The sequence below is a fragment of the Vulpes lagopus genome, chromosome 19 (genome assembly GCF_018345385.1).
Source record: "Vulpes lagopus strain Blue_001 chromosome 19, ASM1834538v1, whole genome shotgun sequence".
Lineage (NCBI taxonomy): Eukaryota > Metazoa > Chordata > Mammalia > Carnivora > Canidae > Vulpes > Vulpes lagopus.
In genome coordinates, this window is record NC_054842.1 from 11,290,062 (window position 1) to 11,317,832 (window position 27,771).

The following is a 27,771-nucleotide window of genomic DNA, read 5'->3' on the forward strand; positions in this document are numbered from 1 at the left end:
CTGGGTGGCTCAGTGGTTGAGCATCTGCCTTCAGCTCAGGTCATGATCCTGGGGTCCTGGGATTGAGTCCCCAGTCAGGCTCCCCACAGGGAGCCTGCTTCTCCCTCTGCCTAGGTCTCTGCCTCTCTCTGTGTGTCTCTCATGAATAAATAAAATCTTTAAGAAATAAAATTAAAAATAAAATTTCAAAAGATAATGAAAATGCCCATCACATCAAAAGCTTAAACAAACGACCTGATAATCATAACATGGATGAATTTCAAAAGCATTAAGTAAAAAAAGACCTCTCAAAAATTACATACGATATAGTTCCATGTACATAACATTTTAGAAAAGGTAAAGTTTTGGAGCAGAGAAGACATCAGTAATTGCCAGGGAATGGGGTGGGAAGTGGTTTGCATAAAAATGGAGCATCACAAAGTCATTTTTTTCAGATGCTACACCTGTTCTGTATCCTTCTTGTGGTGGTAGTGAAAGGGTCTATGCATGTGTTAATTCACAGAACTACTCCAAAATGTAAATTGCATTGTATATAAATGTTAGAAATGATAAAAAGTGAGAGACAAGGAGACACAGAGAGACAGAGAGAGATATCAGGCAAATAAAAATAGAGAGCAGAAAATGTGTTTGTGTTCCTATTACAATAAGAATTAGATAATGACTCTTCCCCATACACAAGGCAGAATTTAGGCCAAAAAGAATAAGAGGAGGAATACTTTTTAATGCTAAAGGCCACCATTCGAAACAAACGCTTGACAGTAATGAATAATGAATGCTATGCCTTAAATAACTTAACCACTCTTATAAAGTGGTAACTATAGAAGATGCAAGAAGCAACAGAGTTTATCACACGACTCTCTGCCCAAGACTGTCAAGAGAGCAAAAATAAGTGAGAATATAAAGGACTTAATGACATAAACAACAGATTAGATGTTATGGGTATATATCCAACTTTACACTTAGCTAACAGAAAATGTACCTTTTCCTTAAACATAAAATGTTTCTTTAAACTTACCATATAAAAAGTCAGATTATTTTAAACCATAAAATACACTGTTTCTAGATTTCACCTCTCCCCCACCAACCTCCCCTCTGACAACCACCAGTTTGTTTTCTATATTTAAGAATATTTGTATCTCTGGCCAACATGCACATCAGAAAATGCTCTGCATCACTTGCCATCAGAGAAACACAAATCAAAACCACAATGAGATACCACCTCACACCAGTGAGAATGGGGAAAATTAACAAGGCAGGAAACCACAAATGTTGGAGAGGATGCGGAGAAAAGGGAACCCTCTTGCACTGTTGGTGGGAATGTGAACTGGTGCAGCCACTCTGGAAAACTGTGTGGAGGTTCCTCAAAGAGTTAAAAATAGACCTGCCCTACGACCCAGCAATTGCACTGCTGGGGATTTACCCCAAAGATACAGATGCAATGAAACGCCGGGACACCTGCACCCCGATGTTTCTAGCAGCAATGTCCACAATAGCCAAACTGTGGAAGGAGCCTCGGTGTCCATTGAAAGATGAATGGATAAAGAAGATGTGGCCTATGTATACAATGGAATATTACTCAGGCGTTAGAAACGACAAATACCCACCATTTGCTTCAACGTGGATGGAACTGGAGGGTATTATGCTGAGTGAAGTAAGTCAATCGGAGAAGGACAAACATTGTATGGTCTCATTCATTTGGGTAATATAAATAATAGTGAAAGGGAATAAAGGGGAAAGGAGAAAAAATGAGTGGGAAATATCAGAAAGGGAGACAGAACATGGAAGACTCCTAACTCTGGGAAACGAACTAAAAGTGGTGGAAGGGGAGGAGGGCAGGGGGGTAAGGGTGACTGGGTGGCGGGCACTGAGGGGGCTCTTGACAAGCACTGGGTGTTATTCTGTATGTTGGCAAATTGAACACCAAAAAAAAATAAATTTATTATTAAGAAAAAAGAATATTTGTGTCTGTTTCATTTGTTTCTTTTCTTAAATTCCACATATGAGTGAAATCAGATGGTATTTGTCTTTCTCTGACTTATTTCACTCTAAAATCCATCCATGTTGTTACAAATGGCAAGATCTCATTCCTTTTGTATGGCTGAGTAATATTTCTCTGTGTGTGACATCATCTTTATCCATTCATCTATCAATGGATACTTGGGGTGCTCCCGTATCTTAGCTGTAGTAAAAAATGCTTCAATAAACAAAGATGCATTATTGTTTGAATTAGTATTTTCATTTTCTTTGGGTAAATATCCAGGTGTGAAATTATGAGATATTAATTTTATATTTAACTTTTTGAGGAACCTCTTTACTGTTTTCCACAGTGGCTGCTCCAGTTTGCATTCCCATCAACAGTGCACAAGGATTCCTTTTTCTTCACATCCCCACCAACATTTGTTATCTAGTCTTTTTTATTCTAGTCATTTTGACAGGCAAATGGTGATATCTCATTGTGGTTTTGATTTCCATTTCCCTGATGAGTAATGAGCCATCTTTTCATGGGACTGTTAGCCATCTGTAGGTATTCCTTGAAAAAATGTCTTTTTTAGGTCCTCTGCCATTTTTAATTAGATTTGGAGGTTTGGGTGTTGAGTTACATAAGTTCTTTATACATTTTTTATATTATCCCCTTACTGACTACATCATTTGCAAATTATCTTCCCTTATTCAGTAAGTTGCCTTTTTGTTTTGTTGATGGTATCTTTTGCTGTGAAAAAGCTTTTTATTTTGGTGTAGTCCCAATAATTTACTTTGCTTTTGTTTCCCTTGAAGAGACAGATCTTAAAAACATGTTTCTTTGGCCAATATCATAAAAATTACTATGTTCTCTTTTAGGACTCTTATGGTTTCAGATCTCACAGATTCTTAATCCATTTTGAGTTTATTTTTGTGTATGGTGTAAGAAAGTGCTCCAGTTTTCCCAGCACCATTTGTTAGATACTGTCTTCCCCTATTGTATATTCTTGCCTCTGCTGTCATAGATTGACCATGAAAGCACAAGTTTAATTCTGGACTCTATTCTGTTCCATTGATCTGTGTGCTTATTTTTGTGTCAGTACCACACTGGTTGGATTACTACAGCTTTGTAGTAAAACTTGAAATCTGGGATTGCGATACCGCCATCTTTGTTGTTCTTTTTCAAGATTGCCTTGGGCTTTTGGGGGTCTTCTGTAATTCCATATAAATTTTAGGATTATTTGTTCTAGTTCTGTGAAAAATGTGTTGGTATTTTTATATGGATTGCAATAAATCTGTGCATTACTTTGGGTAATATGGGCATTTTTATTATTTTTTTAAATAAATTTTTTATTGGTGTTCAAATTACCAACATACAGAATAACACCCAGTGCTCATCCCGTCAAGTGCCCCCCTCAGTGCCCGTCACCCATTCCCCCCCACCCCCCGCCCTCCTCCCCTTCCACCACCCCTAGTTCGTTTCCCAGAGTTAGGAGTCTTTATGTTCTGTCTCCCTTTCTGATATTTCCCACACATTTCTTCTCCCTTCCCTTATATTCCCTTTCACTATTATTTATATTCCCCAAATGAAGGAGACCATATAATGTTTGTCCTTCTCCGATTGCCTTATTTCGCTCAGCATAATACCCTCCAGTTCCATCCACGTTGAAGCAAATGGTGGGTATTTGTCGTTTCTAATGGCTGAGTAATATTCCATTGTATACATAAACCACATCTTCTTTATCCATTCATCTTTCGATGGACACCGAGGCTCCTTCATTTTTAAAATATTAATTCTTCTAATTCATGAGCATGGAATATCTTTCTTTCCATTTCTTTGTGTTTTAAGTTTTAAGTGAAAGTCTTTTACCTCTTTAGGTAAGTTTATTCTAGATATTTTATTATTTTGGGTGCACCTGAAAATGGGATTTTTCTTAATTTCTCTGCTACTTTATCATTAGCATATTTTGTATCCAGTGATCTTACGGAGTTCATTTACTAGTTCTAGTAGTTTCTTAGTAGAACCCTGAGGTTTTCTATATATAGTACCATGTCATCTACAATAGTGAAAGTTTTACTTCTTACTTACTGATTTGTATGTCTTTTACTTCTTTTGCTTGTCTGATTGCTATGGCTAGGATTTCCAGTACTATGCTGAATATAAGTGGTGAGAGTGACATCCTGTCTTGTTCCTGATCTTAGAGAAAAAGTTCTTGGCTTCTCACCATTGAGTATGATGTTAGCCATGGGTTTTTCATATATACCTCAGGGCTTTTATATTGAGCTGTTTCTTCTAAACCTATTATGTTGAAGGTTTTTAATCATGAATGAATGTCATGCTCTGTCAAGGGCTTTTTCTGTGTCTACTGAGATGAGCATATGGTTTTATCCTTTTTCTTGTTAATGTGATGTATCGTGTTGATTGATTTGTGAATAATAAACCATCCTTGCATCCCTGGAATAAATCCCATTTGTTTGTGGGGAACGATTTTTTTATTGTATTGTTAGATTCAGTTGCTAATATTTTGTTGAGATTTTTACATCTATGTTCATCAGGTATATTGGCCTGTAGTTCTTTTTTTGTAATGTTTTTATCTGGTTTTGTTTTAAGGGTAATGTTGAAACTCATAGAATGAATTTGGAAATTTCTTTTCTCTATTTTTTGGAATAGCTCAAAAAGAAAAAGTAATTTTTATTAGCATGATGTGATAAAACTAGACATTAATAAAAGCACCAACAATCCAAAAGATCCTTGCACCTGGAAATTTTTTAAACACTATTTTAAAAAGCCCTGAGGTAATAAGAAAATATAAGTCAAAATTGAAAAACTTAAAAATATGCTAAAAACACTATGTATCAGAACTTATGGGATGGATACATTTAGAATAGTTGTCAGAAGAAAATAACAATCAGTACATACATTTGTAAATGAAAATGAAAGAACAAAAAATATGTGAACAAAAAACAATAAAAATGAAGAAAATCAAAGAGAATAAAGATGCAAGCAGAGGGGTAGTGAGTTAGAAAATTGGGAAAAATGGTAAAATATAAATAAGTCAAAATGCTGGCTTTCTGAAAAACAAAATAAAGAAAAAAGGGATACAGCAAAGATACACAAAAAAGAAGTAAAAAAATTCCCATTGCCTGGCTTTGATGTGATGGTACAAAAGTTGTGTTATGTGCACATATTGAATAGCAGTTCATATTTTACTGATGTATAATGTTCTATGTGAACACAGAATAATATACAAATCCATTCTATTGTTAAACATTTACATTGTTTGGAGTTTGGGACTATTATGAGTATAGCTGCTATGGGGGCAGCCCGGGTGACTCGGCGGTTTAGCACTGCCCTCGGCCCAGGGCATGATCCTGGAGTTCCAGGATCGAGTCCCACATCGGGCTCCCTGCATGGAGCCTGCTCCTCCCTCTGCCTGTGTTCTCTGCCTCTCTCGCTCTCTGTGTCTCTCTCATGAATAAATAAAATCTTTAAAAAAATTTTTTTAAATAATATATTTTTTTAAAAAGCTGCTGTGGACATTCTCATGTGGCTTTTTGTGAACAAATAACATACGTATCTACTTCTCTTGGATATGAACCTGAGAGCAGAACAGCTAAGAACTAGGCACCTCTTTAGCTTTAAATAGAGGCTGTTAAATTATTTTCCACAGTGGTTGTACTAATTTATTCATCACTAATAAAGAAAGTTACATTTCCATATCCTTCCCAATACTTGTTATTATTCATCTTTTCATTGTATCTAAATTTCTAACTCTGAGTTTAGAGCAAATAAAATGAACACAAATGACAATTTAGGAGAACCTTTCTAAACAGTCTAGTATTACTTTAAAGCTATCCAAAGTTTTATGAACAAGATACCACATCCCTTATTCTAACTTAAAGGAAGAAGACACCACATCCCTTATTCTAACTTTAGGAACTAAAAAGGATTCATGGCAATGTACAAAGGAAATCTAAATTTAGGTAGATTTAACTCCCTGACAAAGAATATAAGACTATTATAAATAAGAAATCAAGAAAATGAAAATGTGTATTACTTAAAGAAAATACAACATTACAAGTGATGAAAACTCTTCCTAAAAAACTTTTATGTATATTAAAATGCATCTCCTTATATTCTAAACATTTAATTTTTTTAAAGATTTTATTCATTCATGAGAGACAGAGAGAGAAACAGAGACATAGGCAGAGGGAGAAGTAGGCTCCTTGCAGAGAGCCTGATGTGGGACTCAATCCTGGGACCCAGGGATCACACCTTGAGCTGAAGACAGACATTCAACTACTGAGCCACCCATGCATACTCATAGATTTAGCATTTATGCATTCAAATCCAAAAGCATTATGCCAAAAATCTAATTAGTGTTTTCCTTTTCTTTTCTAAGTACCTAGTAAAGGAGCTAGATAAAACTGAAAACGCCATAGTTTTCACTCCACTAGGTCATGAAAAAGCTTCGATAACTAGGTCATGAATCCCTTTGATAAAGAACAGTAAAAATACAAACCATTTAAGAAAAAACTTGAGAGAAATGTATGACTTACCAAAGAAAGCCAAAGCTTTTGATTGAGTAATAACAAAAATCTTGAAAAACTGGAATGGCAGCATAATATACTAACTGGGAAAGAACTTGAAATCTGGAGCCAAACAAAACTGACTACAAATGCCACATTCCTTGACAAAATAACCTCTTCAGGATTCTGTTTCCTCAACTTCAAAATAAAATGGAGATGATTACACTGATAATGATTGAAGGCTTTTGTCCAGCTTAAAAATACTAAAATAACTAAAAACACTAAATAATGTATTTTCCATACAATTACTAAAATATATCCTAAAGTGCTGCAAGAACTAAATTTTTGAAATGTGTATGGGAAATATAAATAAAACAATAGAAAGGGAAAAACAACCAGAGGCATATTTAAGACTTTAGCAAATAAAAGATAAAGAACAGACATTAGCAAATAAAAGATAAAGGACAATTCATTTATTGAAATTCTTACTTTTCTACTTAACATTAGAAAGACTCCAAAAGTGTGATTAAAAATTTAAACTTAAGTAAAGGGGGGGTGGGAGGACAGCCTTACAATACTATACATCTGTCAAAATAAATACATAATCTTTGGAAAAGTATGTCAAATATGTATAAATCACTTATCAATAAAAAATTCATGAACACTCCAGTTAAAAAACACAGGAACTAGCAAACAACTGATAAAAGAACTCTAAACTGCCTAACAAGGAAATAAATCATCTACTCTCACTAGTAGGGAAAGAAATGCAAATTTCAGAAGAATAAGATTCCATTTTATTGCAAAGCAGACCAGCAAAGATGAAAATGGATGGCAGCTAGTGTTGGTCATGGATAAATGGATAAACCTTAAATATAGCCCATATGAAAATAAGTGTTCAACCTTTTCTTCAGCTGGGAGAAAAGTGAGTTATTTCTCAAAGCCCTTAAAAATGTTCTTTTTTCTGACACAACTCTTACAACTCAAAAAGTTTATCCTAACAAAGTGATGAACAAATGAGCTTTAAGTACAAGAATGTTCATTGGTGGTATTGTTTACCTGACACAATAACAACAAACAATTGTAACATCCCCAAACAGGGGATTTCTTAAGTAAATCATAACTGTAGCAAAGACTATATCCAGTTTCATCGTCTTCTTTCATGGCAAATGCTAGTGATGAGCTTGGGAAGAGGAGGTGGTAAAAGTGGTACTACATGACTTCCAGAGCCAGGTCAGAAAAGGCAATGTGAGAGGGGGTATAGCTCCGTGGTAGAGCATTTGACTGCAGAAAAGGCCATGTGGCCTCCACATGGTTCTCTCAGGAGATGTTTGTTTGTTTTTATTTATTTTAGGGGTAGGTGGTGCAGGCAGAGTGAGAGAGGAGAAACTCAAGCAGATGCCATGTTGGGTGTAGGGACCAACATGGCACTCAACCCCATGACCCCAAGATTATAACCCAAGCTGAAATCAAGAGTTGGATGTTCAACCCATTGTGCCACCCAAGCACTTCTCTCAGAACACTCTTGGAACCCAGCCACCACACTGTGACTAAGCCCAACCAACCTTCAGAGGCCCACATGGAAAGCAAATGAGGCTCTCAGCCCACAGCCCCAGTGGGTGCCCACGGAATGGCTAGCACCAACTTGCTGCTCATATGAATAAGCCATCTGGAAAATTTATTCTCCAACCCCACTCAATCTTCCCCGCTAACACAGCCTTGCCGGAATTACAGATTTGTGAGCAAAATGAATTACTGTCCTTGTGTAAGCCACTACGTTTTGAAGTAGTTTGTTACAGAGGAAAGATGAGTGAAATATGGCTTAAGTATATAATGAAAGATGAAACTTTCCAGGCACAAAAAAAAATTCATACAGTAATAGCCATAATTTTAAAACAGAGAAACGTCCACAAGTAAGTGATGAGATCTATTGTATTTCTTCTTGATGTAGTAGATGCAGCCATTACTGACAATCTTGCAAAACTAAAATAATTTATGATTTTAATCAGGGGGAAAAAACTAGACAAACTATAACACCAAAAACAAAAGAAATTGTATACTAGATTTGTTTGTAACATAGTAACTCTGAGTCTCTTGAGAAGATGCAATATATTACAGACTACAGTTTTGGATCTAGTCCTAAAAACATCTTATGCCCTAAATAAATTCTCATTTAGTCATTTCTGAAAAAATGAGCAGTCTGAATGAACTGCCTACAACTAATTGCCCAGGACTTCATAATTAATCTTGAGCAACATGCACCACACCTCTGGAACAGTATTAGTCTTACAACACTTGAGGAGGGAAGATTATAGGCTGCAGGCAAAGATTCAGTGCCAAGAATGAATAATCAAAACTACCTTTAGAGAACCAAAAATGACCTCAGGTCATTTCAGTTTGCAGTCCACTATGTATTCAGCTTTGATTTAAATTCATCTTGCCATTCAGCTCAACATACCTAAATATTACATGTGGGGGAAAAAAAGCAGAAGCTGTGTAGGGTCTATAAACCAACCACAGCATGACGAGTTTATGTCCAACAATCAAATGGTATTTGGCAGTGATTTCGCAGTGGACAGATCTATCGAAGATGAGATGATGAAATATTCAGAACGCTAGAAATTGGTCCAAATATATGAGGCTTCCAGAGCAAACAAAATGAAACCATCAAAATTCAGCAAAAAGATAAAACATCCCTCTAATACATCCCATAAAGACAAAAAACTATTAAATGAATAAAAATAATGATGAGGTCGAGAACTTCAAAATTATCTCCTGCAAAATCTCAAGAGAGAAAATTGATCTGCTTCAATCAACTGTCACAGGTAAAAAAAAAAAAAAAAAAAAAAATCAATGAGTACAGCCTGGCCATCAACGGATAACAGCCTCAAGGAAAACAATGAGAAATCACTGACGCAATTTTCTCCTGTTTGATAGAGAAGGAAATTAAAAATATACTGATTAAATCTCAAAATGTTTTTGAATTACACTTTTCTTAAACTTTAGCCAAGTATCTAACTAAAATGTCTCACAAAATACATTTATTAATGTAGATGGACTAAAAATATCACAATACAAACTCATGGTCTGATGGATGTGCATAAATTACCATATTTTAAATGCTTAATTAAAGGCCATTGAGTCAGTATGCCTAGTAACTCTGAGGAGAAAAAAAAAAACCTGAGTAGGCTTAATATTCAAATTTTTCTAAATTTACATGCACAAAATTTCTCAGTGATCTTTCTTGGTACTTCCAAATAACAGTGGTCTACAGCTTCTGGCTTATTATTAATTGCTATTTGTACTACTTGGGCAAAACATGAAATCTGAAACAACGACTTCAAACTAGATTGCTAAAATAAAGATGGGCAGCGGCTATTGTCAAAATTAATAAGGCAAAAAACTTTCAGAAGGCAGTATTTCTAATCAATAACACTCAGAAGGAAGCTGTTCTTACCAGTGAGTATGAATAAACTCACCTGTGAAATATGATATGCCTTTAAAAATTAATGTGTAAATCTTTAACCCCCAAAGTAAATATAAAATCCAAAAGATGCATTACTGATTATCCAGCTAGGAAGTACATTTGAGGTCATGTACCTTAGGAAAAACATAACTGAGGCAGATGTTTGAACCTATATAGCTTAAACAAGTTGATGTGAGTTTTCGAAGCTTGATTAGCTGAAATACAGTAGAGTTCCAGGAATTTTATATGCTTTCAATTTTCTGACAACGACACTGAATTTTTATGATAAGCTTTTTTTTCTTTTTTTGTTAAGTCACAGCAGTGATTTATTTACAAAGCAGATGTCTAGTTTACTATAACTTTCATATACTTACCCTTTATCCTTATATGCATTTATATACACACATAGACATGTAGTTACACATATGTATGCATATGGATGGATGGAGACAGTCACTACAGGTTTAGAATGATATACTATTCTATCAGCCTGCATTTCATCACTTGACCTTAGCTTATTCAAACATTGTTTGGTTGTCTGCAGTTCATTCTCTGACGGAAGCCTCAGGAAGAGCTCACAGGAACTAATCTCTTCCATGTTCATACATCTATCTGTGGTTTTTATAACAAAGACCCAATGTAACTGAATATAAAATCCTTGGTTAATATCTTTTCTTAAAAATCTTAAATACGGGATCCCTGGGTGGCGCAGCGGTTTGGCGCCTGCCTTTGGCCCAGGGGGCGATCCTGGAGACCCGGGATCGAATCCCACATCGGGCTCCCGGTGCATGGAGCCTGCTTCTCCCTCTGCCTGTGTCTCTGCCTCTCTCTCTCTCTCTGTGACTATCATAAATAAATAAAAATTTAAAAAAAAATCTTAAATACCTTTCTCCACTGAATTGTGGCACCACTATAGAAATGTCCGATGCCAGTATAATTGTCATTTCCTTATAAGTGACTTGCTGAGATATAAGGTCCTTTTGCCTAGATGCTCAAATGACTTTTCTTTCAAATGTCATCTGATTGCTATTGTAGAATGATTTTCCTAGATACACTGTGTGTCCTTTTGATTTGTCCATTCAAGTACTCTTTGTATTCAAGAAAACGTGGTCTGGATTGTAGCTTTTAGTATTTTTTTCTGTTTTGATGACTTAATTTTCTTCTTTGTGTGTTAGAGTATCTTTGTATTCTATAGACCTAAGACCTTCAGTGAGATGCTTTTCATCTTTCCCTTAATTTGATTTTTTTTCACTTTTTTGTTTGTTGGATTATCTTTGTCTTCTCTAGATCTAAGACATTCAGCAAGATGCTTTTCATCTTTGTTTTTTCCACTTTTCTCTTTTCCTATTATCTTTATGACAAAAGTGTTAGTACCTATTTCCCTTTGTGTTCCTTTATAAATTGTCTTCAACTACCTTCATGACTACTTTTCCTTTAATTTTGCAATCTTTGCTGAGATAATGTCAACTTTTTGTACTTTCCTATAACCCATTTCTGTTTTCCACTCTATTTCTGATCTGTGCAGTTCTTCTATAGCCTCCATTCCAAATTTTCTAGTATGTTTCAGTTTTTTAAAACGTCAAGTTTTGAAGTTTTCATATGCTTTGTGCTCATGTTTTTATTAATGATCATCTACCACTCAGGGGAATATTTATTATCATTTATTCTTATATTTTTACACTCTCTTAACACTATATTTTTCATGGATTTTTTTTTACCACAAACTTTTTGCTTTGTTGGTGTCTGAATGATATGGATTTTCTCATACTTTTTTTTTTTAATTTTTTTTTTTTTATGATAGTCACACAGAGAGAGAGAGAGAGAGGCAGAGACACAGGCAGAGGGAGAAGCAGGCTCCATGCACCAGGAGCCCGACATGGGATTCGATCCCGGGTCTCCAGGATCGCGCCCTGGGCCAAAGGCAGGCGCCAAACCGCTGCGCCACCCAGGGATCCCGATTTTCTCATACTTTTGAGAAGGACAGTCTACTGTGGACACTGAAGATAGGCCAGGATAACTGTTATTTTTGTGATGTGAGAGCTCTTTCCTCTGTTGTTACTGAAATGTTCACACATATGGCCTTTTGGAGCAAACTCCACAGCGCCTCCCCAGATCTGCCTTACCTGATGTCCTCCACATCTTTTCTCTGAGGGTTCTTGCCATATTTAATGTGCATTCTAGTCCTGATCTGTCCAGCATGGAGTGCTGTCCTAGGACAGAGTTTTCCTGGGTATTTCTGAATATCTTAAAGGGCTTACATTACTCTTCCCATCCTGGTCTCCTTAGTCTTTCTATACTCAACTGCACAATAGAACCTATGAAGTCTCCCCAACTTTCAATGACTAATCTAAGAACTGCATGCCAGGTTTTCTATTTTGAGTGGGGAATTTTTCTGTTAGAGGGTGAGTACTTGGATTCTCCAGTTTCTGGGGCTGTCAGAATTCACCTTCTCCTTCTCTCCACAACCTCCCAAACAGCTGTTGACCCCACACCACCATTCACAATTTCACTGCACCCATTCCTATTCTGGCATTTGTGGCATAATTTGAAACCTTTTTAAGGAGATCTGAGGAGGTAGAAAATTCTGTACAACAGCAGCAGCATTCTTCCTCCCCAAATCTACCCCAACAGGAACACACTATTATATACTGTTTACCCTTGAGTTTTTCTGTTTCTACAAAATTCATAAGCAAGGGGCTATGATGTTGATTCTATCATCTGAATATCCTGTCAGTAAGACATTATAATCTAAAATCAATTACAGAATGACAGTTTCAAATACAGAATATCTGGACAAGCCAAAAAACATATAAATATTTTTAGCTAAATATTTTAAGTTAAAAAAACTACACACACACACACACTCTCTCTCTCTCTCTCTCTCTCTCTCTCTCTCTCTCTCATTAAAAATCTACTCATTCCACCAAGTTGGCACCACTCTGAATAAGCACAAAATGACCAGCAATCTGATATATCTTTTATACCACAAAATAAAGCACTAAGGCCTTCCTAAACATCAGTACAAAACATGAACCTCAGCCAAAAGCCCAAAACATGGGCAGCCCTGGTGGGGTTTAGCACCGCCTGCAGCCCAGGTTAAGATCCTGGAGACCTGGGATCGAGTCCCACATCGGGCTCCCTGCATGGAGCCTGCTTCTCCCTCTGCCTGTGTCTCTTCCTGCCTCTGCACCCCCCTCTTTGAATAAATAAATAATCTTTAAAAAAACAAACAAGAAGGTGTACACAAAAGCTGTGGCCAACTTCCCAATCTCATCAGTATACCAAAAGATCTAGTGTTAAATTCCACAAATAATCCATATAAGCAATACAACTCTTCTTTCAGAGCACTCTTTCCAATCAGAATAATTTTCCCAATGCTAGAGTACGTTGTCACTGAAAGTTGTGTAATTCATATGTGAATTTAATAGAATGATACTTCCTGAATCACAAGGCTATCTGGTAGGCTTTTAGATAGCAAACATTATTTTTGAAAGCTAAACTTCCTTAAAGAAATGTTTTTTTACTTAACTTCAAATTCACCTCTTAACTAAAACAGTATGCCTAAAGGCATCCAAGGAGGCCTGTAAATTGAAGAAGATGACTAATTTTGGGATGTTTAAGACAGAATAAAAAAGAACACTTTTTCTTATATCCAAAACAAGCAATAATTCAACTAATAACATAGCCTGTCACCAGAGAAGATACTCACTCCCCGGCTCCCATGAAGTCCTACATCACGTTCTATCTTGTCTATCATAAAGTACCACATTACCAACCTGCCAGAATATTTCCATTAAACACAGGTGGTAATGTTCAAAGTTCGTTGACTTAATAATCCATACACTATTTTCAATAAGGTGATAGGGTTCCTAAAACCCTCTAAATTCTGAGACTGTAAACTTTAAGAACAAAAAGAAAAAAAAAAATCAAGAAATGGGCAGAAGACAGGAAACAGATATCAGCAAGGATCCAGAGAAAGGGGAAATCCCTTACACTGTTGGTGGGAATGCAAACTGGTACAGCCTCTCAGGAAAACAGTATGGAGGTTCCTCAAAATGTTAAAAATAGTATGACCCTACAACTCAGCAATTGTACTATTAGGTATTTATCCCAAGGATACAAACATAGTGATTCGAAGGGGCACATGTACCCCAACGTTTATAGCAGCAATGTCCACAAGAGCCAAACTATGGAAAGACCCCAGATGTCCATCAACAGATGAATGAATAAAGAAGAAGTTTTTTGTTTTTTGTGCACGCGCGCGCGCGCGCACACACACACACACACACACACACACACACACACAAGGAATATTACTCAGCCATCAAAAAGAATGAAATCTTGCCGTTTGCAATGATCTGGATGGAACTAGAGGGTATTATGCTAAGTGAAATAAATCAGAGAAAGACAAATGCCACACAATTACACTCGTGTGGAATTTAAGAAACAAAACACATGAACATAGGGCTTCAAAGGGAAAGAAAAATAAGATAAAAACAGAGGAGGCAAACCAACTTTACTACAAAGTATGAAATTGTACTCCAAAGTGATTATATCACTTTGCTTAGGAGGGTTCCACTGGTCTTACCTCCACCAACAATTCTTAACGTCGGACTTACATTTCTGCCAACCTGAAATGTATGAAACTGATTTTAACCTTCATTTGATTCATCAAAATTCAGTGTGAGCACCTTTTCGTGACTTTATTGACCATTCTAGTTTCTTCTTCTATGAAGTAACTCTTCATATCCTATGTTCATTTTGTCTTGTCTTTTCCTTTTTATATGTAGGCTATTATTTATATGCTGGATACTAAGCCTTAAGAAAACTTTCCCTACAGCAAGGTCACAAAGATAGCCACTTATATTTTCTTTTAAAATTTGTTCAAGTTTCCCTTTACATATTTTAGTCTGATAATGTAAGAAAAGAGACCTAACACATGAATATCTTTCAAGAGAACAGTTGACTAAAATGTGGTGCATCCACTACAAAGTATTGTTTTTAAAAGGGAGAGGGGCATGTACAAAACCTATCTATGAACAACAATGAAATGATCTCTGAAATATATTACTAAGAAAAAAAAACCCACAAGGTGCAAAATGGCATATGCTGTCCTTTAGTTTAAAGAAGGGAGAGACTACTACAACACCCACCAGAGGTCACATTAGAGTCTACTAGATGTATCAATGCAAAGAGGACCATAGATCACATTTTCAACCAGTTTGCTCAGGAACAGAGCTTGCTGGCAAGGCAGCCTCAGATGTTGCTCTGGCTGCAGCCTGATGACCACAGCTCAGGCATACTAAGAAAAAAGCCACACTGGGTGGGTATGGGAGTCACTCTGAATTAGAAACTTCGTACCCCACAGGCACCAATTTCTCCTGTAAAAACTTCACAGGTGATAGGTTGGTCTTAGGCTTCCAGAAACACAAAGCTGGAAAGCTAACTGAAAGTATAATTCTTTTTTTTTTTTTTTTTTTTGAAAGTATAATTCTTAACCCTTTACCCACAGACAAATATAGGAGCATTGGGGTGGTTGGGGAGAAGGCAGATAGATAAAATGAAGAGATAAATATAAACAGTATATCTATAAAATAAATAACACATTAATAAAAACCTTACAGAGATAGAGAGGGATAAATACATAGATATGATACATGGATATAAAGATAAATAGATATAGGGAGAAAGACATAGTTGTTTACATTTGATTTTTTTTAAATAGAAGATTTAAACAGGTACTAATAAAAATGTTTGCATTCAATGTGGAAGGAAGGAAACAAGTAGAGAGGACAGATATGGAAAATAGTTTCCTCTGAATTGATTCTTTGTAAACTGCCATTAAAACCATACGAACATTTTACATGATAATAAAAAAATTCAACTTTTCAAAAGCAATCCCTACAAATCAAAAAGAAACTGATACTTAAGGGTATATCATGTTGGTGACTTAAGAAGACAAAAAAAGAATTATTTGAAAAGAATTTACAACGTACTAATCTGACTATACATCTAGTTGGACATACCCTAAGCACTAAAACAATTGCACAAAAATCTTAGGTTGTATTCAGAAATCATAATATTGTTCTGAGACATATAAATATTATAAAACAAGTAAGAAATTAAGTTAATGTCAATAGAAAACAAGATTTTCAACTTGAGAAAAAATTACAATATAAAATAAGCTAGGCAAAATAGTGAAATTGGAAATACCAGTATGAACAGTAGATGTAATTTTTAAAATAGTTATTTCCTAGCTCAAGCTGCTGGGAATGCCTAGAAACAATAACCAACCCAGTAGCAGTAAGTACTCCTATCCTATATCACAGTCTCTAAATACCATTTCCTACTAGAGGAACTGGGGCTCTTTGGAGGGATGACTGGTTCCAGATGCAGAGCAGAGAACATGGAAGAGAAGCCTAAATAGAACACAAGAAGGTAAAGACTGTTGGATTTCTGACAAAAAGCCCCAGGAGGCTACTTGTGGAGGCTTCCACTGGCTAAAGAAGCAACACTCTCAGTACTGAAGAAAACATCACCCACAATGGAAACATATCAGAATATTAAAATCTGTGAGTTCATAAGGGAACTAAAGTGTCCTTTAAAGTCCCAATCCTAAAGAGTCTTTGGAAACTGCTAGGAAAACCAACTCATGATTCTAAAAACCAGTAAATAAGTGAATCAAGCACCTACCCTGCCTTTGATTATGTAAACCATTCCTCAGGGTAACCAGAATTGATAAGAGTTCTTTGAAAATAGAGCAATTTTGATTAAGACATGAGGTCAGAACAATAATATTAAATATCAGGATATTTTCACCCATAACAAAACAATGTATCTCAACAATTATCATTAATGGCTGCTAAAACCACTACGAGGAGAGCAGATGAGGAAACTTATAACCAGTATGGTAGACTGGAACTGAAGCCACTGCTCACTCTTTGTATGGGAAAAGGCAGAGTCAAGTTATCGGTGTATGTATTCTGTTATGAAAAACACACACCACCTGAGCACCTAGGTGGCTCAGTCAATTAAGCATTTGCCTTCAGCTCAGGTCATGATCCCAGAGTCCTGGGATCAAGTCCCACATCAGGATCCATTGCTCAGGAAGGAGTCTGCTTCTCCTCTGCCACTGCTGCTCCACCAGCTTGTGCTTTCTCATTCTGTCAAATAAATAAATAAAATCTTTAAAAGAAAAAAAAAAACACATACACCACCAATGAAACATCTTCAGGGGGAAAAAAAAACCTAATTTGGATCTGATCAAACCTATAAACTTGTATGAGAAATATAGGACCAGCATTTTAAAGGACACCACACTGTCTAAGTTGTTTGCTAGATTCAATCAGCAAAACCCAAACATGGAAAGGCCCATGAACTATGACTGTTTTCCTTAACAGGTTCATTTCATTTTTTTTAAAGATTTTATTTATTTATTCATGAGAGACACACACACACAGAGAGAGAGAGAGAGAGAGAGAGAGACCCAGGCAGAGGGAGAAGCAGGCTCCATGCAGGGAGCCTGACGTGGGACTTGATCCTAGGTCTCCAGGATCACACTCTGGGCGGAAGGCGGCGCTAAACCATTGAGCCACCGGGGCTGCCCAACAGGTTCATTTCAAAGACTAAATACATAAATATTTTTTAAAAGATAAGGGAATCTATAGATTTAAAGACAATGAAAAGACAAATCAACCTGAATTAGAAAGGGGACATACAGGTCTTGATTTGATCCTGATTCAAGTAATCTAGAAAATAATCATTGATAAGCCAAATGAACTCTGAATGGAACTTATTTAAAACAAAACAGAAAAATAAAACAGCTTATTAATTGGTTGGGGTTTAATAACATTATTAATATATCTATTTTAAAATATTGCTTATCTTCTATAGATATAGCTGAAATAATTACAAATGATACAATGTCTGTGTTTTACTTCAAAACAATTCAGAGGTAAGAGAAGCATGTAGACATGAAATACAAGTGAAGAGAGAGCAGAGATGAGGCAACATTAGCATGCACTGAAAATTGATGATGAGGATGATGGGTAAATGTGGCCCAATTACATTGTTCTCTCAACAATTTTTAGGTTTCAGTCTTCTTACTGAACACACCCATTCACATATACCCACACCCCACCCACAACCTGCACACCCCGCCCACACACAAACCCCAGGAGTGCACACATACCCCCACCCCACACACACCCCCACCCTGTACACATACACAAACCACACACACACTACACATAAACACACAAACCACACACACACCTAGCACACACCCTGTACATATACATAAATCCTACAAACATACACTCCATACCCCATACATATACCCCCACAAACACAAGAGACACACCCCACCCATATGCACAAACCCTGAACAAACACACATATCCCCACCTCCACACACATATATGCTATACACACACACACACACTCCAGTACCCTAATAACCAGACTTTGGCCCCATCACTCTCACAGTAGCCCTTCCAATTTCCATTTCATCTTCACTGTTAGATTCTTCATCTTTGTTATTTTCCTGAAAGTCTTATCTCTTCTAGGACTATCCAGCATTTTAAAGTTTTTTTATAGCGAGAGTTCGCAAGGTATCTACTCAGCCATATTGGCAAAAACAGATATCTTTTAAGAATCTGTTCTTGTTCTCACCAGATTTTCTATATTCCATAACCAATCACCTTCTACCAGTCACCCTGACATCACAAGTCATAAATTTCATAACTAGCATGATTTCTGACCAAAGTCAAAACTTCCAATAACCCGGAAATAACTCACTGTGGTTCAGTGAAATAAAAGACAAAGATTATGAAAAAGAAAAAGAAAAAGAATTTACCATGTGACATCTAAATATGGTGGCTGAAATTTTCAAAGATAGAGAAAAGTAAAGCGAAAGGGATGATGGGATGATGGAATGATAGGGCTGTAGCCACGCACTTAATACTGTCTGAAACCAAAATATTTTGGCAGATGTGAGACACATAATCTGGATGCAATGCTTCCACACTTTTTACTGGCACTGAGTCTATTTGCAAACATATATGCAATCATAGTGGTTTTTTATCTACAAACTAGGAAGGGAAAAGAACTTTCTAAAAATGAACATAACCTACCAATTTTACTTAAAAGTTTTAGCTTAAAGGAATAATTCAGGATGGCCATGCAAAAGAATTTAGCAATAAGAATGGTCTCCCTGGGAAAACAATGGCAAAAATAATTCTTAGAGGGGCAATAAATAGTGAACTGCTAGGATAAATGGTGATACTTCCATGGAAGCATTTCATAAATGGTGATGGAATGTCATTACCCTTTAAAAATAATATTGAAGAGTTATACTGGGATGCCGGGGTGGCTCAGTGGTTGAGCGTCTGCCTTTGGCTCAGGGCATGATCCTCAGTCCAGGGATCAAGTCCCGCATCAGGCTCCCTGCGAGGAGCCAGCTTCTACCTCTGCCTCTCTCTCTGTTTCTCGTGAATGAATAAATAAAATCTTAAAAAAAAAAAAAAAAGAAGAAGCAGAGTTATACTGACTTAGACACACATTCCTCACATGTCATGCAATAGAAAAATATGGATTACCAAACAATATATATATAGTTAATCCAATTTCTGCAAAAAGATTCTAACAAAATGTGTGTGGCAGCAAAGAGGTGGGAATATGGAAACACAAGTATACACATGTATATATGTATATGTTGTGTCCATGTACAGCAAATATGAATTTGAAAGGGATATAATAACAATTTTTACAGAGATTACCTCAAGGAGGTAAGCACTTTGGTCTTCTGTATTCCGTACATTCTGAATTTTCTGTACTAAACATGAAAACTCCAAAGTTCACAAAAGTTATAAATATAACCTGATAAAAATAAATTAGTTGAGCATTACCTACTTTAAGTTTCTTGCTCTTATAATTAAGAGAAATTGCAATGACCTCATCCAACATCTCTCTCCTCAATAAAACAATAGGAAATACATTTACAAACTCCCAAACTAACCCAGCCCCAAGTATTAAAGATTGAATATTTGTAGGACACATTAACAGCTTGGAAGAACCACAAAAATAAAACTAAAACAGCAACGAAAACCAAAAAAAAATTTATAGGACAAAGACTAGTAAATAAACTCACACCTCAGCTACATGGTTTTCTCTTACTTCTGGTCACAATTCCATAAGCCCTTTATTCACAACCACTCACGTATGTGAACTATGAAAGTTATCAATTCCCAAACTAGCAATGACACAGGATTACATATAAAGTACCATTTCCCAGTGGTTCAAAAAGTATCCTGCTGAGTATTTGGAGAGAAGAAAATGGACAACTTGTCATTTGTTGTATGGCTCAATTTCTCCAGTTGCTAGAATATTGAGAACACATGATTTGTGACTCAGAGTCCCCTGTCACCATGGCTGTTATCACTCACTTTTCCCATCCCAGGGTATAGAACTAACGTTTGTTTCTGGATAAACGAATATTCTGCCATTTAGCATATTTATGAGAAAGCAGATCCTTTTAAAGATGACAACACAAAATAAACAACACTGATGCACATCAGTGCTGGATAACAGTCATCGAAGGGCACTGACATGCAAGTAGCTCCTGCAGGTGATAAGCAAACTGAGCAAATTCCTTCACTACCAGCTTGAGAACATGAGCAGGATTCAGAAGGGAATAATAATGGGGATGGTCTAGTTTAAGGTGAAAACCTGGCTACTGTCACATAGTTCCAATGGAGACCCAGGTTAGCTGCTAACTGCAAGTGACTATGAAAACATGCAGTATGCTGCTAATAACCCCTTACTCCGTGTTTCATTATAAGAGACGGCACATGTCTAATGATTGCTGGTCAAATTTCAAGTCACTAGTACTCTCATCATCTTTCTAGAGGATAGTCTAGCTGTATCCATGCAGACCTGCTATTAACAGCTGTGGTAATCTATTAGGAGTGAACACAAAGATGTATGCAACACAATGTTCACTGCATCAACCCGTGGAAATCAAAAAATGAGAAGTGCTTCAATAGTAGTGAAAGAATTAAATTATTGCAGTACCACACAATGAAAAATTGTATATTATTTTTAAATGTTCTTAGGGAATATTTAATGACAAAATATCATCAGGATGAATCTACACATTGGGGCACCTGGGTGGCTCAGTTGCTTGAGCATCTGACTCTTGGTTTAGGCTTGGGTCATGGTCTCAGGGTCATGGGACCTGCACTGGGTGCAGAGTCTGCTTGTCCCTCTCCCTACCCCTCTGCCCTTCTTCCCCGCCTGCCCCCCCCCGCCCCACACACACACACACATGCATACGCATGCTCTGTCTCCAAATCTTAAAAAAAGATAAACCTACACATTTTGATCTTAATTTTATAAATGTGTGCATAAAATACATAGACACACAGACAAAAGACTAAAAGGAGACAGACCCACGTGTTAATAGTCATTATTTCTGGGCAGTAAGATTATAGCTGATTCTGTATTATTCTTTAGCTTCTAATTTCTCAGACCTGAACAGTAATTTCTCTTATTTAAAAGGAATACCATGAACTTCTTTAGGGGACTGATTTTCCATTTTAAAAAGATCATGATATACAGGCCATGATTCCCCAAAAGTACACATGCAGTTCTTCTGTCCAATAGGAAAGAGTAAACCTGGTATTTGTTCCTAGGTCCTCTCCTCTTCCATTCATTCTAACCTGTCAATAACCAAACACTCAGAAAAGTAACTCAACTTAGCAATAAGAAGGTTGCTAAACCTGCTCCTGAAACATACATGTATATTTTTTAAATGCACTTTTTTAAGTAAAATAAAACCTGTGAGGAAGACCACAACCCCACATGATCTAGGTCTCTCTCCCTCCACCCCATCCCAGCTTCTTCCCAATGGCTTCTTTCCTCTTGCTCACTAGGTTTAGCTCTGTGGGCCTTTTTTCTCTTTCTAGATCTTCCCAAGATCTCTCATGCCTCAGGGAAGCTAAACTACAAAGTTCTTTCCCCAGAGATTTCACAGGGCAAACTCCTTCTTGTCATTCAGGGCTCAGATGGAATAACACCTCCTCAGAGAGGCCTTCCCTGACATTCACCCTGCCCTGCCCACCCAGATGATGATATATGGCTCCACTCCCTGCACAACTGCCTATTGCACTCTATCACATTACTGTTTTCTGTTCTTCAGAGCATCAACACTATCCAAAATTGTTCTGCATCCTCATTTGTCTGGCATGAGCATTAGCTCTAGCACTGACATCCTCACGAACTTGACAAAATTACTCAACACACTAAGTTTCATCCATGAAACTTATTTGCCCCAGGATGGCAAGTCACTAACTAGCCCATAGTAAATGTTCAATAAATGGTAATTCTTTTTAATTAAAAAATAGAATCCTCCATTTTAAATGAGAATTCACTCTATATTATTGACCTGTCATAGAAACATTTTAAAAAATAAAGGATAAGAGAGAAGATGATGCACTGTTTCCTATTCTTCTCACTAAGCACAACTAAAAACCCTGGACATTGGATATAAACAAACGTAAGACAACTCTGAAAAGTAGAGAGAAGAAGAACCAGTAGGAACCTCAGCACCTGAGCATCCACTTGGCAGTGAGCTCACTGCTTTTTTTGTTTGTTTGTTTTGCCTCAGATATCCTGGATTGAGTGTTGGATAATCTAGAAACCTAGGAACACCAATAGGAACAAAACACAAGAAAGGTCAGCTCTCTAGAGCCAAAGGACCAAGAAAGGGGCAGCTCAGGGAGATCGAAAACTTTCAAACCATAGCTACTCTACTCCAACCAAACATCATGGAAAAACCATGATCCCAGCCCCATCAGCAAAGGGCAAGTAGAGAGCCTAGACTCCTACCCTCAACAGTCAACTGTTGACACTCTCCCCATGAGAACAATACCCGAAAAAAGCAAGTGGAGATCTGGCAATAACATCTCACCCTAGCAGTAACAGTAGCCATTCGCCCTAACTCTGGTATCAGTACAGACCACATGGAGAGCCTGGGCCACTGTCCATATATAGCAGTAATAAGATTCCTTTCCCTGTCAAGATGGCAGCAGAAAAGGCAAGCAGGAAGCCTGCACCTTGAGCACCTTCCACCAGATATGATGAGGCTCACACTCCCACTCTTTGGTGCCAGGGAAGATAGTAAATGAGGAGCGCTCCCCACTCCCGGCTTGGGGGGACAGGCATCAAAGGAGGCCTATGGAAAGTGTGGACTTCCACCCCAGTACAGCAGTAAACAGGGGCTCTCTGTACCCCTCGAGTGCCAACAGAAGCCCACTGGGGAACCTGAACTTCCACTCCAATATGGTAGGCACAGGTATCACCCCCTTTCTCTGCCAGTTCCATGTCAGAGGAGGCCTACTAAAACAGATTCAAATAAAATCCAAAGCCTTAAAACACAGCATCCTAAATGTTTAATGGGCACAGGGTGTTGGTTTCGAAAGATGAAAGTATTCTAGAGATCTGTCCCAAAACAATGTGAATAAACTTACCGCTACTAACTATAAATTTAAAAATGGTGAAGATAGTAAATTTTGTATTATATCTTTTCTACCATAATTTTTTTCAGCACCAATATTAATCAAAATCAAAAGATTACTTATTCAATACCTTTCAGCATTCGATTATTATGTTAATATGGAATATACATTATAAAACAATTACAAAAATCATATTAATCAATGCATCTTATTTTACTCCCTTTGTAAAATACCATATTGGAACAAAATCCATATCTGTTCTGAGGGCAAAAAAAAGACTCAGCCTCTCTTATCACAATTTATACCGTAAAACTATTCAAATGGTGCTTTTTCAAATACAATGTAACAATATTTAATGACTTAGAAAATTTAATAGCAAAAATTAGATACACAGACTTTTGGGGAAAAAATTTGTTTCTCTGAGGCTCAAACTTCTTAGCAGTCTAAATCGGACTAATCAGAGTAAAGGCAAGAAATGATTTACTCTCCATCTTGAGTTTGACAGATCAGGTTTACTAGATAAATAAATTATTCATAATTACTGAAATTTTAACTTTTATTATAAAAACCAGAATTTAGTGTGTGGACCCTAACACAGAAGAACCAAGGCAAAAACTGTAAGAAAGTGGTTCCATTCTACACTTATTAGTAGCATTACCTTAACCAAGTTCTCAAAACTCCAATTTGACAGGCATCTCCTCTCTAAAAAAAGGATAACTTGTCCAGTAAGTTTAAAGAACACGACACACTACATTCCCCTAGTGAAGATACATAATATGCATGAGCATACAAAAACACTGGGAAAAGCTGTACAATTAAAACTATCTCTTTCACTTTGACACATAGCTTTCCAAACATGTATATATAAACATGGTCCACTTTTTCTACCTGTTAACACCTCACCCAATACTAATACTCTAGGACAGGGCTTCTTAAATTATAGACTTCAAACAAACCACCTAGAGATCTCATTAAATCATAGATTGAGATTCAGCAGGCTCGAGGTGGGGCTTAAGAAGATGCATTTCCAACCCTCTCCCAGGTGATGCCCATTGCTTCTCGTCAGCAGATCACTATCAGGCAACTGGAGAGGAATGTTGAGGAAGGCTACTACAGAGACTTCTTCATAGCTGTGCAAGTTTTGTAATCGGAACTGAATATTTTAAAATTCTACTATATATAAAATAAAGGAATATCCTAGGATTAGAAGGAAACTAAATTAAAAACAAGAGAAAATGAGTTGTCAAGGTGCTTTGTGTTAGCCAAATATTAGACAAGGAAAGGGGTAAAAATGAGTCCAAGTAAGCAGAGAATATAAAGGGACCCTCCAAACAAAAGACAAAGCATATGGGGGTTGAGATGGGGGCTGAGGAGGAAGAGGCATAAGGAATATCATCATATAGAAAGGACTCATAAATCTTCCAACTTTTCATTAATGAAATGGAACATGCCGGCAGAGCCATTTACTGGATTTCTATTTTAATCACTAAAAGACTCCACAACATCTTCAGATGAATGGCCTGGGGTACAGACATTTGGCAAAGTTCAAAAAGGTCCCCTGAGATGAAAACTACATTCTGCAGAAATGGCATTACTTGTTTTCCCCTGCAATTGTAGTAGCTCAACAACAATTTTTAAAGTACAGTAATAGGTGAAATCTAACTCAAACCTTTTCTTGGATTAGCCTCTGAAGATGAATCCCACAAGACAGCATTGTAGTAAACAAGGTCAACATGTACTGCTGAACTTTGCAGATGGCTGAGGCCAGGGAGTTTATTACTGAGTTCAGTCCCACCTTCTCAATAACATTCTGGAAGGCAGTAGGAGAATGACGGGTGATTCGACACAAGGCCTGCATAGACAGAAGAACAAGGTCAGACAACCCAAGGGCATTAACCATGCCTCAGAAAGATAACACATGTTACTGTGTAAAGAAATAGAGGGTGCTTACCTGGCTCCTTAATTACTTATTTTGGCATAAGAAAGGTGAAAATTTTCAGCATATTTAAAAATGAAACAATCCAGCCACCAGTAAAAACTAAAGACAACAAAACTTCTATGATAAGCATAAATATTTTAAATCATTAGCAAAAATGATAAACTAATTTATAAGTCTGTATAGAAAACTTCCCTTTAAATAATAAAAACCATCAAGTGTCTTCTTTTTTTGGAGACACTAATAAGGACTGAATAAACAACCATAAAAATAAATATCTAACATTTACTGTTTAGCATGTGAAAAATGTTATCTCAGAGTATCTGAAGATGATCACATTTAATTCTCCCAATAACATATAAAAAAGGTATTGGTATTAACCTATTTTATAGACAATAGAGCTAAGTCATAGAATACTTAAGTTACTTGCCAAAAGGCATATACCTACTAAGTGGCAAAGCTAGAATTCAAACCAAGATAATCAGACATCTGAGCTTTTCTTAACTTGCTCACAAACTATTAGAGATAAAACACAATTAATAAAGTAATAGAATGGAACAAATGTTATAACAGAAATGATTTCACTGAAATATACTTGGAAAAGAAAGTAAAGCACGTCAACAACACAGGAAGATGACCTTGAGCTGGCTGATGGGTAGGTGGGAAGTGGACAGGCAGAAAAGTAAAGAAAATTCTAGCCTGGACCTAAATGTGAGACCTAAAACTATAAAAATCCTGGAAGATAACACAGGGAGTAATTTCTCTGGTATCAGACATGGCAACTGTTTTTTAGATATGTCTCCTGAAGCAAGGGGGGAAAAGCAAAAATAAACTATTGGGACCACACCAAAACAAAAAGCTTCTGCACAGAAAAGGAAACAATCAACAGAACAAAATGACCATGTACAGAATGGGAAAAGATATTTGCAAATGATAACTCTGTAAGAATTAGTATCCGAAATATATAAAAATGTTCACAACTCAACACCCAAAAACTAAATAATCCAATTTAAAAAATGGGCTGAAGACATGAACAGACATTTCTCCAAAGAAGACATCCAGATGGCCAACAGACACATCAAAAGATGAACATCACTCATCATCATGGAAATGAAAATCAAAACCACAATAAGATATCACCTCATTCCTGTAAGAATGGCTAAAGTAAAAAACAGAAGAAACAAGTGTTGATGAAGATGTAGAGAAAAATGAACCTTCATGCACTGTTGGTAGGAATGCAAACTGGTACAGCCACTGTCGAATAAAGTACAGAGGTTCCTCAAAAAGTTAAAAAGACAACTATCTTATAATCTAGTAATCATATAACTCAGTGTTTACTTATAATCTAGTAATCATAACTCAGTGTTTATTCCAAAAATACAAAAACACTAATTCAAAGGAATACATGCACCCTTATTTATTATTGTTTATTGCAGGATTATTTACCACACCAAACTATGGAGGCAGCCCAAGTTTCCACTGACTGATGAATGGATAAAGAAGAGGTGGTGTGTGAGCGTGTATATGCGTGTTTATGTGTGTATACTGGAATATCACACACACACTGGAATATCATTCAGTCATAAAAAAGAACGAAATCGGAGATGGGGCAAGATGGCGGAAGAGTAGGGGTCCTCAACTCACCTGGGCCCACTAACTTACCTCGATAATTTTCAAAGCATCCTGAACACTTACATATTCGACCTAAGATTTTAAGAGAGAACAGCTGCAATGCTACAGGGAGAAAAGTTTTCACTTCTAACAAGGTAGGAAGGTGAAAAAAATATATAAATAATAAAGTAGGGGAAGGGAACCTCGAGTAGCCAGGCTAAAGCTGAGCTGCGAAAGCCTCCAGGCCACGAAACCCAAGCCCTGGAGAAGCGGGAACTTTATAAATCTGCGCAGTTTTCCCCGACAGAAAAGTACTTAGCAGGGAAATCGGGCTGAACCACAGGAGGAGCAGTGAAGCCTCAAGATTCCTGGAGTCACTACAAGAGGAGGGACGCCTGGGGGGAAAGCTCACCATAAAACAAGAGTCCAGTATCGATAAAGGGCTGGAGCGCGGCAGCCCTCCAGGGCATTTTGGAGAAGCCAGTCAGACGGGCTCCTGACACAGTTGGCTGTGCTCGGTTCCCTTCAGGAGAGGCAGTCCCCAGGAGGACGGGTCCAGTGGAACAGAGCCCCAGATCCCAAGCAGACAAAGCCAGAGATCTTGCGTTCCCCCTGGACAGGCAGAAGCACAGAGAGCACAGGACAGCGAAAACTCTCCTGCAACCAGGCGCCTTGCAAGCTGTGCAGATCAGTGCACCTCCATCTGCCCTTAGGAACATCTAGGCCAGTGTGGACTGGGAGACTGCATTAGTTAC

General features: G+C 37.1%; 1 protein-coding gene across 1 annotated transcript in view; it reads right to left on the bottom strand.

The window, feature by feature from the left end:
• The window catches only part of ULK4 (unc-51 like kinase 4), a 595,478-nt gene that overhangs the window by 424,739 nt on the left and 142,968 nt on the right, over positions 1-27,771 (bottom strand). The window contains exon 21 of the mRNA XM_041734654.1: positions 25,139-25,321. Coding sequence (XP_041590588.1) covers positions 25,139-25,321 — 183 coding nt within the window. The remainder of the gene's footprint in view (positions 1-25,138; positions 25,322-27,771) is intronic.